This window comes from Saccoglossus kowalevskii, chromosome 10 (genome assembly GCF_978046115.1).
Source record: "Saccoglossus kowalevskii chromosome 10, keSacKowa6.1, whole genome shotgun sequence".
NCBI classification, from domain to species: Eukaryota; Metazoa; Hemichordata; class Enteropneusta; family Harrimaniidae; genus Saccoglossus; species Saccoglossus kowalevskii.
Genome location: NC_140650.1, coordinates 7,810,081 through 7,830,036, shown reverse-complemented (window position 1 = coordinate 7,830,036; position 19,956 = coordinate 7,810,081). Strand labels below are relative to the sequence as shown.

The following is a 19,956-nucleotide window of genomic DNA, read 5'->3' as shown; positions in this document are numbered from 1 at the left end:
TTGGTTGCAGTCATAATGCCTTATATGAAGTCTATATTTGCAGTATGTGTAAACATGTATGTAAACATTTCACGCGTTCTTTCTGGCTCATTGGATAAGAATACACCATAGACGTACTGTCTGTAATAACACGGCGTCTTTTAAGAAAACTTACACGATAATGAGCCTACATTCGAAGCTTAGACATAGCAATATATTGTAAAGTGAAGAAATAGTAACCCACTTGCCACAAATAACGTTATAGGGACGTGTAGCTTTTCTGGTGTCAGTGTTTTTTGCATTTTGGTCTAGAATAGGGTACGGATTTGCTTGCATATTGACCCAATTGGCCTCTATCAAATATGTTGGTCTAGGGTAGGGATTTCTTTATATTTTAATAAATTTTATATATATTTTATAGTTCCCCGAGTTTTTATTAAAATTATCACTAGCATCGATGGGCAAGGTATTCAAGCACTAATTACCTAATGTAAGCCCCACTATATATTGTGTGTTTTTTTCGGTATATTGGAACGAGTGCAGTTATATAGACTATATGATGTATACTAACTTGGTATCTTAACTTAGTCTACAATTGGGTTTGTTTTAGGTTGAAATAATCTACAATGGAGGTTGGGTTTTGAGCTTATATCCCTGTGAATCTGAGACCACAACGTCACCCCTTCTCACCCTACGTCATGGTAAACAAAGTGTAACCAATGACGACGTGTTATCTTGTTAAGTATTAAAAGTTTAATATTTAATAATTTAACCATGTTTTGTTTTTAATATTAAATAATTGTTTGTTTTTTGTTTTGTAGGTTCTCGTGTCGGACTTTAAGCAATCATGTATTTTTTCAGTACGTTCTAAATATCGGAAATTCCAAATTTTTTTATGGCAGCTTATCGTTTTTCAGTTCTTTATAACAACATCGTTCGTTCTGTGCGTTCTTCGTTGATTGGCTGATCGCATGTATGGTCTTTGCTGTTATTAAACCTTTAATATTTTGGTGCTGAATTGTTAGTATTGTATAACACGGACACTGTGAATTCACGTGACATGAATAATTTTGAATATCAAGCCATAACAAATAAAAAGTTGTGTGAGATTTACACTTGAGCGCTGAGCAACGTGAAAGATGCGAGGAATCTGTGCAGGAAATTATAAACATCCGTATTTCAATCATGTGTTCCCAGGCCTAAAATTATAAAGTCAGTTGTTTTGTCTCTTCATTTGCACGTACGTGTGACGTATCTTAGCAGGGGTTATAGATACGTATGTCTATATTACCTGCCCCTTGCATCGATTGCTTGATATCACGAACATTAGGGAGATGTTAACAAAATAAATAACTTATAAGTTGTAGTACGATATAACACAATAAAATTGTCTGTCAGACAGTGTGTGTATTCCAACCGAGGTAGACTGTCTCAAATTTATTCAATTTATATTTTCTCTGGGCGCTTGCAAATATCGCTCCTAGAAATTAAAAGGCTCGATGACATACAGCAAATACGGTGACTGACACACACCACGTCTCGAATCACTAGTGTGGGCTGTGGGAATGCACCGAGTGTTTCGTGTCGCAGATCAAACCTTTCAATTACTATATTGGTATCATCAGTCATCTTATTGAATTACGTTTTTGAATGACAACACGGCTGGTCCATGGGAAGCGCAACCTAAACCGTGTGGTTCTTGTAAATGTCAATACAAGTTGAACTACGTCATTACAGAGTTCGTGACCTATGCCAAAAGCTTCTGAATTAAAATGCACCACTGATTAAGCTATGAGCCAATTAATTATACAGGAATGTGTCTGAAAATGTATATGTTACGGCAAAACAGGACTGATCGGTTGCTGATTTCAAAAGTAGGCGATAAACGGGCCACATTTACGAGCTCCATGTTTACGTCACGAAAAGGAACTGGATTGAAATAAATGAGCGGTAGAAAATCATGTGTTTTTTGTAGTTTAGATAAATATGGTCTAAATACACTAGATTTTAATTAATCGTAAACTTTAAAAAAAATGACTTTTAGGTACATGCGCATGCGCTCTACATTACTTATATGTATTAGAAATTTATTGCGCATGCGCACGTGAAAATATGGTAGAGCGAAATATTTGTATGTTGTGAAATGAGTGCGTTATTCTGTGGTTGAAAACTGAATGGTTCACATTCTGATTACTTGTGATATTTGGAAGCGAAATTGCTGCCGACGTCATAAAGAGTTTCATTGCCAAACATTCCACTTAGTATCCCATAATTCCATTGCTATTTTTGAAATTGACATTACGTCTGTTATTTGAACTGAGTATATGCAATCGATTGAACACTATTTATATGTGTGTGCGTTTCTAATATCACGTGACTTGTAATATCGTGGTTACGTCACGTATGTACATTATAACTGGTATGCTTACTATCTCCGACGTTTTTATCTGTTTTTGTGATTGCGAATGTTTAGATTGAGGCCATATACTGGGATGAAAATAAAGTAAAAAATAGACTTTGTATGCTGTATCTCAGACCACTAATAAATCATTAGCGGTCTGAGGTTGTATAAAGCAATTTGGCCACGTCAGACACATTTTTATTAAAATGACGTGTGTATCTTTAAACTTGAGACATTGTGGTCCATACGTATTCTTCTGATTAGAAGTACAATGTTTGAAAGATTTAATAAGGCAGTAAACTTTTCAACAAAGCAAAGACAATGTATTCAAATTCGTGGTGTCAGTGTCATACAGTACGCATGTTTCATCTTCGCCTCACGCAGTAATTATCTACTGACGGCGGAGGTTAATTTTTTGAAAGAATGATTGACTTAATATGAACTCAACTACCAGCATGACATACAGTATCCCACACAGCGAGACAAAGGCACATGTGAGAACAAACAGCTGCTTCATAAACTAAAATGCACCATAATATGAAAACTAGTCACGAAATCATTGGCGTTAAAACGTGTCGCGCGACAACCGACTTAATTTCGATGGCAGTACCTTATATGTATGAACCTATAGATTAAAATTGTGAAAACAATAAAAAGAAGGATAACCAGTTATAAATGATACATTTATTTGTGTCAGTTAGGATTAGTTCGATTCATTAAATCTGAAATGATGTCCTATAAGTCGTGATACATAAGGAATATTGTGGCCCAAAAGCACAGGTATACAGGACAGTTCCTTGCAAATGTGTCTGTATATACATATGGTAAGTGCGAATACACACACGTTTCATATTACAATGATAATGTCTGTGTAATATCTCACCAGTTATAAGTGCAATATTACAATTTAATCAGAAATTTGTTGAACGGCTAAATGTACTTCACTATATGATGACGACAGACATGCGCGTGTTCACGCTATTCTCGTTTTGTTACCCCCCCCCCCATGTAACTCGAGTCAAACACTGCTATTTTATATACAGTTGTACCTGAGAAACAAGCGGCAAGCTTGTGAAATGCCTGTTATTTCCTAGCCTAAAATCATTTATTGGTACATCAATGCTATTATTGTTTATGCTAGTACAAAATGAATCCAAAATGGGAAGTGTGTGGGTAGGCATTAAATAGGCACTTTAAGTATCTTGTCCATCGGAGGTGTAAACCATCTGTCACGGTCATTCTTGTTGCTAGTATGTGGTACACTAAGATTGATTAAAGGCAATACGCTATATTCCATGATATGTTCGTGCCGGGAGACGGGTAATACATCCATTTAAAGTAATCCTAATTAAAATCACTTTGTAGCAATTAATTAACTAACTACAGAAAACGTACCTTGTGGTGATTATTTTGGTGAGACAGTTGGCAATATTGGGTGAGCCCAACGAAAGACCCGGACAAGAACGTTCTGGTAAAGAGACATTCTGCGGGATAATTTGAGCAATGCCAGACTGTTCGAACATAATTGCGACGAATCACTGAAATTTTCAATTAGGCAGACGCGATACTGATCTGGACAACATTGGTAAATACATTATTCAGACAGTGGCTCCTTGTAAAACAGCATTTAGCTGACAGGATTCCTAATAAACTTTGCTTTTCTGACATTCTGAATACATGTTATGCGTAATCAAACAATTGTGTGGTTTACAAAACTATTACAATCGTTTAATGACGTCATACTGGGAGAAACCTGCAAGTTGTACAACGTTTTGTAATATTTATTGGAGTAACAGTGGTTGGCATTACAGTATTCCGAACGTACATGTTTTTTTGATGTTTAACAAATCGTAAAAAAGACGCACGTCGATAACAGAGACGGTAATGCATTCCACGTGTCTTAAAATAAACTCCCGTAACACGTTTAAAAAAGCGCCGTTACATAAGTATTGGTTGGTTGACTCACTCTCCGAGTCTAAAATTGGAAACAAACTCTATAAATAAAGTTTAAATCTCATATTCGCTTTATATTAGTATCACGCATCATATAGCACTGATGAATAATTTGAATTTAAAAGTTATCTGAGTTATTATCACAGACTAACTATTTATGAACGAATCACATGTCGCCGAATTAAAAAATTACGTCATCTTCACCTGCGTAGTTTAACTTTCTAACGTTCTAACTTTAATACATCATGATTATAAACCAACTTGAAAACTTGGTGTTTGCCTAGAGATATTCTGAGTTCAGTGATTCTGTGTATTCGAGATAAAACCGAACTGTTAGGAAACGATTGTGGTTTGAGTATAGTATTAAAACACGAAACCTGAAAAACAATTCGACATATTTTGCTCAATAACAACCATATTTGGTCATGTGACTATATTTGACAGCACGCAAAAAACAAGGGTTCAGCCATGAAATGTGATATAAAAAAGATTTATCTTTTCCAAACACAAAGGTCACGACCTCCAAAGTATAATTATTGTTTTAAGTTGTCATAGTACGAGTAGGGTGAATGCGTTTGGTGATGGCTTAATGAAATAAACCGCCGAGTTTCGAATGACTAAGCTAACAATCCCACACTTTTAATGGCACTAACATTATCAGCTTCTGAGAGCTCTTCAAACACTGCCTACCGCCAAGGATTGATAAATTGCATTAAACCATCGTTCTATATACAGTTATTGTTTTCATACACAAGTAGGTTTACTTTATTAAACGTCGCCAAGGAGATGTTTCCGCTTTCAGTTGGATAAATGTAATCAAAAGTCACGAATTTTTTGACACAGCACAGACACATGAAGACAAGTCACGGCACAGTGTCATCTTAGTGCTAGCGATGGTGATTCATTCACGATTCTAGCATGTGATGTTACGGCTTGCTCAACTGGGCACCCCGACATTTCATTGTAGTATCATATTATTATGATGTTCTTCTGTGGACATATGACTGAGTTATAATCAACAGTTACACGATGTTGGTAGTTAGTTTAATAATTCTGAAACTTTTGAATTTGCACCGGTGTTTGCGTACCCATGCAGAATTAGAAAATAATGGCGCTGGCGCGTATGCGTAACGCTGACGTGTAGTGTTGTCTCGGTTAATTTAGCTTGCTTCTTTGGAGTGTTGAATGTGATGGTCAAATCAACATATACACGAATACTGTTATCCCAACTCACGGTTCAAGAGACAAACACCCACGCTCCAATGGCCAAATCCTTGCCTAATTACCCGTGTTTTACATCAAGTACGGTACGCCAACCTTTAGGAATGACATAGATCATATGACATATCACGCATTGTGGGAGTTCCATATGTCGGTTATTTGTATCAATATCACTGGTGCCAACTTTACTCTAATTGCACCTGTTCACCGATAATTGACGATGTGTGTTCTCGTGTAAATGTTTATTAACTTCCATCTGTTTTTGTGCTCTACAATATGACCCACACGCCGTCAGTATGACCCGGATATTATATTGAATTGCATAGACTTAGGCTCAGAACTTTATAAAACACAACGCAAAAGATTTCGCTTGTCACATTTGTTCACAGTGAGGTTTTAAAAGTGTTGCTCGGACGTTAATAATATTCATATTTTTAATTTGGACAGTATTTGTGTTTCCTATAAAGTTGTGATACTAAGTTGCTTCAGCTTTTCTTACTTGTCACGTGACAGCAATGTTCATTTCATAAATACTGTACAAAGCACACATTACATCAAATAGAACAACAATAGCTATTTATCCAAAGAACAGAGAGCTCGTCACAAAATTGACGTGTTTTTTTCTCCGTAGCAGCAAAACGTATGACCCTTTAGGAAAAAAACATGTTTCTGTTTTCCCTTGACACAAAATAAGCAGCCCAAAAGGTGTCGGTGCTTCTAACTTCTCTCATGAAACAACAGTGAGCCCCCTCCTTCAAAAAGTCGGTGCTGCCGAGAAAGAGAGAGAATCTCTGTTGTCAGATATACGTCGTCTTTCTTTACAGCGTGGAAAAGTTTAACCAGTGAAGTGTCATCACCAACCACGCGTCTGATTTATAAAAACAACAAACAAATGAAAGTGAAAAAAACAATAAAAAAACAGAGCAGACGATTTATTTATCGTGTAGGTGGTTCAAGTAGATGATGTGATGATAGACTATGAACAGGTGTCTCAATACTAGCAAGACACGATGTTAGCTTGGACTGTTTAACCAACCAAATCGTTCTCATTACGAAGGAGTTTATCCGAGATGTCATTCCAATATACTACATACGCTATATAAAATACTGTACATGTTCGAGAGTGTAATCGACTTTTAGATTCTCAAAATATTTGACTATTTTTGTCAGCGACTAAACTGCTCCGGGCGTATATAGGTTATGAAATTTCAAAAATGATTAACAAAAGTAAATGTCAGCGGGTAATGCTTTTATAGTAGACTAGTATATATAGCACTTATATAATTACATTCTAAGTAGAGTGGGCTGCTATTTAACACGATATATATGCGAATATTAGCAAGCAGTGCAATGATTTCCACAACTGTCTCTATTGAACAATGTTACTTTATTTAAGACATAACTGATACTTGTCAATATATGATGTTTAATTAGCAATGTTACTCCACGCCACATATCGGTTACTCATCAATTGACAATGTAAACAACTACGTTTAGTATTTAAAGTATCAAAACTCTCTTCCTTCTCATTTCAATTTTCGCGTATACAAATCTAAATGCCCGGGTGAAGATGAATTTCAAGAATGGCGTTTTAAATTAAGCAGATTCCTGGCCAGTGACAGTGAAACTATCCCGGTCGATATGAACTTTTTTCCAAGTATATAACATCAGAAAAATCACTGATATTGTTAACGCTACAAAAAACAGTAAAAACCGAACTTTCCGCCAACCCTTACTCAGGACTTTGCGCTTCACATATGTGGCGTGTGCCTTCGCCCATTATGAGTTGGCGGATAATGTTTAAGTAACTTCCCTGACATTTGTTATACTTTTAGGATGTTTATTTTGAACGAATCATGAATATCTATGTTTAAGTTTATGTGTTATTTGTAGGAAAGGCATTTTACATTTTGTGTCTTTAGATGTACATTATTTATTCGCCATGCAAGCATAAAACAGTATTATGTGTAAGAAGCATGTATTACTGTTGACACAACAAACCCATTCTTTTCATTTTAAGAAATATCTGTAATTTGCACAATTCAAACTGAATCTAGAGGTTTCTATTGACCAATGAAACAACATTGGAACATTTTAAAATGATGTCATTGTGCACTGCGCTCGTTGATTTGCTGGTTGAGTGGAACCCATAAAACCCATAAAAATGAAAGGAATGGATTTATTGAGTTAATAGAAGAAATACTTGATAAGGTAATTCATAATGTTATCAGGATGTTGTTTCTACAACTGAAATATAATGTACACGATAGGAATTCTGGGTAATGTGGCGTATTACATTTAATTGCTCAGGTTACGACCGGAGAAGTGACATCTATGTGAACTTGTAGTGTGTCCCGCCAATCATTAACAAAAACAACACTTGTGAGTCATTTATCATTTGTGTGATATTGGTATGCGAGCAGGCATGTATAGTTTGTTTAAAGATGAACACTGGTAGGCGACTAAACAATCGCACACACGATTGTCACTCAAAATATGCGACAGCAGTGACGTCATGTTGGGGGTGGACACGCGAATGGCGATAAACAAAAGTTATTGCCGATTATGTGATTGGCAAAGTATAGAAAAGCACAGATAATGGCCATCAGAGTGGCGTGAATGGTAGACAATATCAAAATGGGATTGATATCAGAGTGGGGTTGGTAAACGATATCAGATATATGTTGGTGGACGACATCAGATAGGGAATATCGTAATAAGATTGGTGGACGATATCATATTGGGTTGGTAAACAATATTATATGTATGTTGGTGGACGATATCAGATAGGGAATATCGTGATAAGATTGGTCGACGATATCATATTGGGTTGGTTGACGATATTAGATAGGGGGTATTGTGATAAGATTGGTGGACGATATCATATTGGGTTGGTAAACAATATTATATGTATGTTGGTGGACGATATCAGATAGGGAATATCGTGATAAGATTGGTCGACGATATCATATTGGGTTGGTTGACGATATTAGATAGGGGTATTGTGATAAGATTGGTGGACGATATCATATTGGGTTGGTAAACAATATTATATGTATGTTGGTGGACGATATCAGATAGGGAATATCGTGATAAGATTGGTCGACGATATCATATTGGGTTGGTTGACGATATTAGATAGGGGGTATTGTGATAAGATTGGTGGACGATGTCATATTGCGCTGGTTGACGATATTAGATAGGAGATATAATAAGTTTGGTAGACGATATCAGATGGGATTGGTTGACGATATTAGAAGGGATGGGCGATGTTAGAAGGTGGGGTACGATGACGATATTAGAAGGGTTGGTGGGCGATATTAGAAGGGTTGGTGGACGATATTAGATGGGGTCGGTGGACGATATCAGAAGGTGGGGCTGGATGGCGATATTAGAAGGGTTGGTAGACGATATTAGATGGGGTCGGTGGACGATATCAGAAGGTGGGGCTGGATGGCGATATTAGAAAGGTTGGGGGACGATATCAGATGGGTTGGTGAGCAATGATAGAAGGGTTGATGAACGATATCAGATGGGGTTGGTGGACGATATTAGAAGGGTTGGTGGACGATATTAGAAGGGTTGGTGGGCGATATCAGAAGGGTTGGTGGCGATATCAGAAGGGTGGTGGCGATATTAGGTGGGGTTGGTAGGGAGGTTGATATTCGTGTTGATATAATACTGGCAATTAGTTGTTATTTAAACTCATCGTAAGATACTGTAAAAACACCGCTGCCAAAACATCATAAATTGCTATTCGTAATTAAATTTAATTACATTAAAACGTAGGCATTGCATTTTCGCAAGTAAGCATCATATGTGAATAAGTAGGCAATGCATATTGAACAGTATTCGTTATGTCTTGAACTAGGACATTGTAAGGCAACAACGGCGTTCCGCATACGTCTTATAAATCACGTGGCTTTATTTTAGCACACCTAGCAACCCAATGCTGTGAGTGGACATTTTGTTTTAACTGACAACTGGCTAAAAAATGTTATATTACTTAAATTTTAGAACACGTATGAAATTTAATACTGGAAAGTTATAAGGATTAGTCATTTGGTACATGAACTCAATTTTGTTTTTTGTTTCGCTTTTTTAAGAAGTTTTTACGTTTTGTTTACGTTTAATATAATGTCATAGTCGCTGGACAGCGCGTTCGGATTCCGTGTAAAAAACATTGTATTTTAAACTGTCACGTTGTATATGTCGTATGGGACCCACATTGAACACAACGCGATGTGGTGTCCATGCACCGTTATACAAGTTTCACAAGGGAATAGATTCAACAACTTCAACTTCAAAAAAATGGGCGAAGTTTATGATCAATGTTCACTATTTTGTCCATCTCACGTCACGTGACAATACTAGTTCGCCACTTCAAGACTCCGCGCGGTTCTAGATGTCCAAAAGATTGAGCGACAACTAGAACAACAGTTGCAAACCATTCTTTCAACCCTCAGTTCGCAGTGGCAGCACGGGGGGGGGGGCAGTCGAAAAATGTTGAGAGGCATCCAAAATCGAGCTGACAAAAAGTGTCAGCAAAATTTGTCCCTCGAAATGCAGGAAATAGCGTTTCTGAGGGTGTAGATTTCATTTTTTTTAAGGGGGAGCATGCCCCGAACCCCCCAGTAAGGTCGCAATACTGGTATTTGCGCCCGCCTGTGTTTGCTTAGAAGTGAGTTGTCATTTATCAATAGTTTGGTTTAGAAGTGTGTAGCATCCCTTACCTACTAAATGTGGAAGTACCCCCCCCCCCAATGCAAAATTTTGTGCCGCCGCCCCTGGTTCGCATAAGGTCACATGGTAAATGCATCAAACCGCCGACAGTTCACGTGACTGCCACGCCACTTATGAACGTTTGCATAAGTTAAGAATAACTCCGTTGATATGTAATGAGATCCATGACCAATTTATTCAGAAGGGTATACTGCCATCGACCGCGATGAAGCCGGTGATTTGATGTTGCTGTTGATGTTGTATGGTGACATTAATGCTGATTCAAGTTGTAATTACGTTACATGTACATACATACATTTACTCTATTGAATATCCATCATTACTAACACGCGGTATTGATATACAATGCTACGATTTTGAGCGCTCCGCGCCGTATTCAAAATCGGTCTCACGCAACGAAAGGCAAACGCGCGCAGCGCGACTACTGTGGCGCTTTAACCTAGTACGCGTTATTAAAACGCACTACGGACGATTGTTGTATCGATAAATATATTTGACTATGATTTATCGTGAACTAAAAACTTTGTTTATGTAGCGCACCTATGAGTATTTGGTCGATGAAACAATGAAATGATTTCTTTTTTGGTACGTACAATAACAATCACGCACACGCGTATTAGTGGGTTTGATTTTTGCATCTAACCATTACTGTTGTGTATTCTGCAAACGCAACATTTTTAGTTTGTAATAAATCATATTTGGATTTAGTTTACAATATGAATCTATATAACAAAAAGTTAACATTATTGATAAATATATAACTGTATACACTTGATTTACTTGAAGATCAATGTGTGAGTTTTGATTTATCGCTGCGTTATACCGTGACCCACTAAGTGACGTAAAGTTCAGTTTCGTCAGCGTCCAATTTGTAATGATTTTAGCCGATATAGCATGGTCATTTTTCATCTGTTAAATTGACAGCTTGTCTGTCTGGGCAGTACTCACCACTATAACTAGGGTTAGCTACAGGCGAACTAAATAGAGAACCGTGATAAGAAAAATGAGAACACCTAAAACGGGATTTCTGAAGAAAGTACAGTTGCCAGATATTTAAAAACAAAGAGCTCATTCTGTCCACAAGCCAGGTTTTGCATTTAAACATTTCCCAAAATTGTAGGTTCCTTCGGGTGTCAGTTTTAAGGTTGACCCCGCCCCGATAACGCGAATTCCGACATACTCCTCCCTCAGTGATGCACACCAAAAGTTCATGTTCACTACTTGTATAGCCTCATCTTTGTAAATAAGAGGATTTATGTAATTAGTAATTATCACCAATTTGAGTGACGTCACGCCCGTTGCTACGCGAAAATGAAAAAAAAATAAACCCAAGTTTACACATACCAGTGTATTTGTAGCCTGTGTATGTACCTCTATATCTTTAAATAAATAAAGTTATCGCCACTGAAGGTGGTTTGATAAACAAAATTCAGATATCATGTGAGTATTTAAGATAAGGCTCGGCGATCCATCTTGGTTTTACGTGACAGAAAACGATATTTTAGGATAATCAATAATGGCCTTTGGCAGGTCACTACATGCAGTGTTATAACGCATCAAGCATTGGAACGTTTATGTACAAAGCAAATACTTATCTGTGTAACCCACTAATTTATTTGTTACTTAAATAACTATTCTGAAGTCTGTAATCAACTCCCACTCGCCCATTGTCAAAATTTAGTAAAGCATGACGCTTTTATTAATAAATTCATTAATTCTTGAATGTAAGTTACTAAACAGAGTGGTGAAATATATTATCATAAGTGGTTATCACCGTGTCTATTTCGTGATGGTCGCATAGCTTAAATGATCAAACGGGGATAACATTTAGGTCATACATGCGGGCAGTGATTTCACGATCGAACACAGACATCGATTTTAGACCATCACTATACACTCAGCGAGTATGAAATCTCCTCCTTAAAGCTTAACACGTTGTTGGACGGCGATTAACGATAATATCAGTTTACGGTTTAAATCCCACCAGTCTCATTGATAGTAAATCTTATTCAATGTGAGCACTACATACCTAGCGCAGGTGAAGATGACGTAATTTTTAATTTCGAGTAGTGTAGCGGTTAATTGGTTGTTAAACACGTAACTTATGTTATCTTCTGAAATCTGGTTGTGATTCATAGAATATGAATTATATACCTGTGCACTTTGAGTACATTCATTTAAAGGGGCGTGGTGGGTGTATTCATTAAAGTGCAATGAATCCTTCTCAATGTAACCTGAGTACTGAGTACTGAAGTTTTCTTTCATGGGATGAGCATTTCGCCCTATGCATTCAGAGTGTACAAGTATTCGTTTATGGATATATTTATAGTCGTATAATAAGTCGTTGCATATGTACATTGTATTTTCACTGGTGACGTCATATTTCGAGGATTGTCACTATACACTGTGATCCGTCATTTAAGGTAGTTAGATACCAATAAAGAATATAGCCAGAAATCCAGCAAGAGGGGTTAGGATAATGTAATGTTCAAAATTTCTAAATGTTGATAAAAATGCCTGTTTTGAGTAGTTTTAGTTATTCATGAATTGACGTGTTTACATGGATTTCTATAAAAAATGTTCCAAAATGGTCATTTTTTGGATTATTTTGCATAATTATGTTTTCTTGAAAACACACCATTCTTTCTCCATAAATGACTTGCATGTATGTGAATCATCACACAGAAATTGTTGAATGATTTACCGTGATCATTTTATTTTGCATTGGTAAACGTCTCAATAATTAGCAACGGCACAATAATAATCGAACTTTTATAATAATTGTTTAGAATTGACAATTGGAATCGATGAACGAAACGTGTGACATAGAGTGAATTTAAATCATGGCATGATAAATAAGATAATTGACAACGTATCTTATAGAGTTTATAGATTCACAATTACACACATACATTGGAGTCGGTTGACGACATGAATGTCGTGAAGAAACGTCAAAGTGAAGACTTATTTTTATCGGTTTACTCACGGACTCGATCACTCCACTTCGTACATCTTTGTTTCTCAGTTTTACCAATTGTAAATAACCTACTAGTGAGCAGTTTATTGGAAGTTGCTTTGGACTGTCTTACTGTCTCAGATTATCTCAGATAATCGCCTTATCTATGATATGTTTGAGGTGTATTATCTACCAGTGTGTTTCATTGTAACGTATCCAGTATTATAACTCAATGATATTCAGTGAATGTATATATTATATTTATATTATATTTAACTTATATGCCGCACACCTCTGTAAATTGGAGATGATTATTGATAAAGTGGTCTTATGATATGCCATGGCAACTTTCGTTCATTTCTCTCACATGTATCTCTGTACGTACAGCATCGTTCATTCTAAACGATAAGATTTGAGGCCAAGTTGTTTACAGAGCAGATCTGGAGGTAAATATACCCACACACAGATAAGATTTATCCGCCATGACTAAATACCTACAATGATGATGAATAGACGTGGTCACCGGGATAGTCAACATAACATTTAAAGCCCCGTGCGGACGACAATGGGAATGGTTAATCTTTATAGTATGTACGTATGTATTCAGGAGTAGTGATCCTGAATGTATATTCGCTTCATACCTTATTTAACATAACGGACCCTATTATTATGATAAACTAAACTGTTATGACAGGAAGTCTATATACCGACGGTCTCCTATTGCTACAGGTTAAAGGTCAATTCGTATGAATACCGTATGGATCCATATATCATGTCATATTACCGTATACCATGTGGTGTAACTGGTGTGATAAATGAGACAAATATAATCATAACCATGATTATATTTCTTGTCGCGAATTGTGTTATGTCCACGGTTAACTCGTGGACTCGTGCTAATTATAACGTGTGTAAACTACATTTCGAGTGCGCTCGTGAAATTATGAAATTAAAATAATCAGATAAGTATAATATTTTAGCGCCGTCTATCAAGTTCCAAAACGTTCCATTTAATGTGACCTGAAAAGTTTGCTCTGGCCAGTTAAATAGAGTCATCTAGGGCCACGGCGTTATCTCCGTGACCATGGTAACATCAGCACACTGTGTCAAAACAGTATGCGAGCACGAGGCTTAAAAACAGTCATGTTACAATCCCACAGCGGGCGTAGATTTAATCTTGTCTACGATTAAGTTAGACATTAGACATTCTGTTACTAATGTGCGGAATTACGCGTGGTACCGTTGCAAATTATAACTCAACATTTGTGTAATATGCTAAATAAAAACAACTTTAAAATGTAATACATTTAGTATACTATAGTAGCCGTTCACTGATTGGTTGAGAACCTGGTTGATGAAAATGATTTAACCTCACATTGCCTCCTCTATGTTATAGCAACTCCTTGACATAAGAAGAGACAGATTTAGCATTCATAGCAGTTTGATATGATATCTGGTCTTTCGCATAATAGTTCACGTTCATCACATTCTTTTTGAAAATAGGGAAATTGTTATAATGGTGACAATCTTCGTAATGATGCATTTATTTATGAACAATGTCAAAGTGGCTGAATGAGCCCTTGAATAATCAATTCTGCTAAGGCTCTCTACTTCAGCCCATCCCACTCATTTATTTATTTATTTATTTATTTATTTATTTATTTATTTATTTATTTATTTATTTATTTATTTATTTATTTATTTATTTATTTATTTATTTATTTATTTATTTATTTATTTATTTATTTATTTATTTATTTATTTATTTATTTATTTATTTATTTATTTGTTTATTTATTTATTTATTTATTTATTAAATTGTATTGTATTGTGTTTTGAATCCGGGCAAAAAATATGTGTTATGTAGAAATGTGATCGCTGGACCCCCCCCCCCGGCCCAAAGCACTGGTTATGAGTTATTTTAAATTATGGATTACGTACTAAAAAGGAAAGAAAAAAACCTGCCTTGTAATTAAAATAATAACATTCCCCAACTCACCCACTTACTAGCATTGGCGATGAATTGCACTGTTTTATACCCATCAAAGTGAAATATTCTCTATTGACTTTAAGTATAAAATAATTAGAGAAGATGCCACAGATAGTGAAGAACTTGAATGATATTGTTAGAGAGTTGTTTCCCCGCCCTTCTGAAGGCTCGTGACATTGTGTGAAAAGAAGTAGTTAGCAGTTAGGTTGTTCATCGGGGAATCATGTGATATTCAGGGGTGGAGAGTTTAACCCAAAGTAGTAGTCAATATTAAGGGCATTTTCATTTACGGAATTATATTTTATTAAGTAGTAGGTAAGTACATACTGAGCATTGACTTCCCACATTAATTAAGACTATCGGAGCTTCGACTTCTCACGTGAACTAAAACCACTGCACCGTCGACTGTCTGGGATGAACTAAAACTATTGCAGCGTTGACTCGCCAGCATGAATTAACAAGTAGTCTGTACAATTTTAGTTGCCACGCCGGTTACATTGTGCTAGCCTTTGATATTTGACGATGTACTAATATTTCTAATGCCCTGTGAACTGTTATTCTCATACAGCATAATTACACCAATGTCTAATTAACGTAACTAGGACAGCATGACAACAAATCTATTATTCAAATTTACGAGGTTTAAATAAGTTTGAAGCTTCCACGTTATGTCGGTATCGTAGGTTAAAATATGTTAATTTCTTAGTGTTGTTACGATAAAATGCGATAAAATCTCCACAAAAATGAATGTATCTAGTGATGGCGAGTACTTTAACAACATCAACATTTCAAAACTTACGGTTGTTGCTTCTCACTGGCGTAGAACTACAATTTCCTGTTAAAATGCTTCGTTCAATTTTAAGGAAATAAAATGAGTTATTTGATGAGATGGAAATGAACTAGAACAATGTTTATATGAAGACGTATGTTTAATAAATTGTCCTGTATAGACCATAGCAACAACAGCGGATGACGTGATTTTTCTCGAACCCTGCTGGGATCAGTGGTGATTTTTTAGGTCAAAGGTCAACCAGGCGGCACATTAACGACATGCACAGTATGAATTGTCAGTCTACGCAGTTTCAATTGAGGTTGGCAATGACCATAAACATGTTGTTTAGAAGGCAGTCGTACTAATTAGTAGTTCATTAAATGAGTCGCCACAGGGGAATGTCATTTAATTTGTCTACTAAGTAAGACAAGATTTATTCGATTAGAAGTTGACACACAATTCTGCCATGTACACTTAATCAAATATGCCTGTGAGTTAGAGTGGGACCGATAAATAACTAATATGTACCCCCCCCCACATACTTACACAGTGACGTATGACGTATGCCTCAGTCAGTTAAATCCCGTTTATTGGAGCATTGACTGCCCGCATCAACTAAGACCATTGCAGCATTGACTCCCACAAGTGACCGACAGTAATATACAATGTTCAGTCTATATACAATATATTGATTCAATTCTTGAAATGTAGTCTATTCAAAAATAGAGTAGTATTTTTGGTTTTTGTAATTCCAATGCTGAAGATATCAGTTATATGGTTACAATGTTGTTTGAGTGAGAACCGGTAATGTTTATTAATGTTGTTGTTTAAAACTGCATGTTGGACCATGGAAGGTACTAACGTTAGTACCTTCCATGGTTGGACTCACTACGATTTACCATGAGTTAAGAACTGATTACACAACTGACGCATTCGATCCAACAATGACATCATTATGTATACGCATGCGCACTGATAGTTTTGGTGCGTACAATCAACACCTCAGACTAGTAATGTATTACTAGTAATGTATTACTCGTCTGAACATAGACTAAAAAACAATTTTAAATATTCGAAATAATCGTGATAAACCACTGCAGACCATACGGCCACACTATCAGCTGAGTAACCATGGTGACGTTGGGTGGACACTGATCAGTTGTCTTCGCAACCCAATCATTTGTTGTGTGAGGAGACTAAACCCTGCAATAAAACTAACGTTTCCAATAAAAGATCGGTTCATAGATTCGGGTGATTAGAACACCGTGTATATATACACCGTAAAAGCAATCGATCTTTTCAACTTAGCTATGATGTGATTTTTTCACCGATCTATAATTTAATCGCCAGTCTTATTCTCCTTTTATCAGTTATTTACGTTTACTGTCAATTGAAGATAATCCATTTAAATGGGTCATAGATGATACAAAGATTACGACAACTTTGCCCAGTATTCAGATTATTAGAGAATCGACTCACTGCAGTAGAATACGGCAATGTTGCAATGGGATGTGTTCCAACCACGGCGTCAGATACTTGGGTGTCGCAAACTATGCGGGTTAAGCCCCACGTTTGCCATTTTCGATATTATTCGTTAACATTTGTTCTAGAAAATATATTCATACAGTTGTGTTCTATCGTGCATAACGATAACTTTTCATTTGAGTAAAAACAACACAAAGACGCGTTCCTCCATTTTTTGGTAACGCCCAATAAACGCGTAGATTACTGACATACACCGAGAACGGCAAGAACAACAATTCTACCTACATACCTACATCAATTTGATCCTAATATACTTAAAAATACTGCGAAAAGTGAATACTTAACTGCTAATAAATGTTTAAAAAAGTGAACCCTTGAAATATCATGTTCTTATAATTATTGTAACCCGCCCAGTTAATATCTGAAAATACGATGTATTTTCTGTAAATAACACGTTCCTTTTACGGCCCAACTCCATCCTTTAGGATCTACAAATTTGAAGTAGATTGGGGAGCATATCACCATTGAGTTGCGACTCCTCATCAGATTATTTGAGTTATGTGCTTGTACGCTACGTTATCAATTCACGGACATAATCCTTAATCGGGGGGGGGGGGGGCATTGAACAAAGCTGCCGAACGATATGGCTCCGAGTGTAGGCTCCCGTTACTATGCCTCGGGCTACGTACCAACGCAGCATATTTCACAGCCAAGGTTGACAAGCAGATACTGGAAAGCTATTAATCCTATAAAGCCAGGGTTACATTGGACATCTGTAGAGTAATTTTGAAAGTTCAAGTTGGTATATTAGTCATTTGTGTTCACGGTAACCATGTGAGTTACGACACGGCGTCATTAATTTCGTAGACAATTTTACAAAACTAGTTATTTTAGTGAAAGAAATCAGACGATGGAACAAATCTTTATTTAATCTGTAATTATAATGATGAAATCATAACCCTTGCTGATAAAAGAAATGTGTGATTTACGATTCACCCAACCACAGCGTTTTTAATACAAGCCCTGGAGATGCGAGATTGATCATATTTCCGCAGGCTTAGCGTAGTTCGTGACGGCAGTGTACAAATACACGGGTCGATTTCAAACCAGTTAACATCGCGATCTGCTTGCGCTTGCAGGAACGCACGTGGGACTCAAGAAAACAAATATACATGGAGAGAATTATATTTTAAACATACATGGAATACAGCAAGGTCCTAACCTCGACCCACTAACAGAGAATTTGACATGCTATTACATCATCGATACATTAACACCGACACCATGAGAGCGGACAGTATCATGACATTTGACGTGATGGTGCGGCGGGTGGTTCATTTCAGTTAAACTATTAGAGATATACAAGAAATATACTGCAACGAACGTTGGAATCGGGTGGGTTTAGTGACCAATAAATTGATTGAGGGTGTGAAATATTGGTGTAAAACTTGACTAATCTAACAACAAAGTTGAACTTACTCCTTGCTGTCTCCTTTACTTCTGTCAGAATTTCGAATACGCGTTCGCGGTACAGCTCAGAGTAGCTGTGCGTAGAAATAGTCATGCCTGCTATTTTCAAGTCGTGTTCGATTCTATCGGCTATCTCCTGAAATATCGTATCTTCCTGTGTGATTATCGTAGCATATTCCCAGCCAAACTCTTGCATGATAGTCACTGCAAGTGGAGTCATTTTGTGAATGGGGTCTAATAGTCGCGATGTGTACGGATGCAACGTTTTATTTGAAATATCCATGACTTCTGGACAAAACCAGGATGTCATTACCAACTCACTAAACGATGCTAGCGTGGATACAATATTGCATGGTCCTGAGCACGGTGGTCCCAGCATAGCGTCTACATCTTGGTATATAATCAAATCGATAGCTTGTCCCAATGCCTCGGAATTGTCACATTTACTATCCGTGATTATGAACTCCATTGTGTTGTTGCCAATTATACCTTCGATGTATACCCGGTCCATCGCCATGTAGACGGCACTGGCACTGCGCTGGCCCAGACAATGATATCCAGACGGCGACTCCGTCGAGTTCCAAGGCAGCTCCCATCCCAGTACGAATTCGTGAGCTTCACACAAACAACTGGAATCAATATTATACGACGATAAAATACTGTAAATCAAAACAAAATTGCACAACCATCTCCCGGTTGCCGCGATGTTTAATACCTCCTTGTATCCCATACTTGTTAATAATGGTAATCACCAACTAATGCAGTCTTGAGTCCCGAAAATGTGTCGCATTGTCACATTACGACATAACGACAGTCATCGCGACAGGGACTCTTACAGAAAGTATGCAACACGTTTGAATAAAATCAATTCCGCGATTTTCAGAAAATAGATGCGTCGAGCTAATCCGAGGTCGAGAGTCTACTCGTGAAGATCGTGATTTGTCCGGCAATAAACCGATTAGTGAATTCCTACTGTAATACTCAAC

At 36.9% G+C, this 19,956-nt stretch overlaps 1 protein-coding gene across 1 annotated transcript in view; it reads right to left on the bottom strand.

Moving 5' to 3' along the window:
• The window catches only part of LOC100372248 (atrial natriuretic peptide receptor 2-like), a 49,936-nt gene extending 30,236 nt beyond the window's left edge, over positions 1–19,700 (bottom strand). The window contains exon 1 of the mRNA XM_002740884.2: positions 18,980–19,700. Coding sequence (XP_002740930.1) covers positions 18,980–19,700 — 721 coding nt within the window. The remainder of the gene's footprint in view (positions 1–18,979) is intronic.
• Between the last annotated feature and the right edge of the window lie 256 nt (positions 19,701–19,956).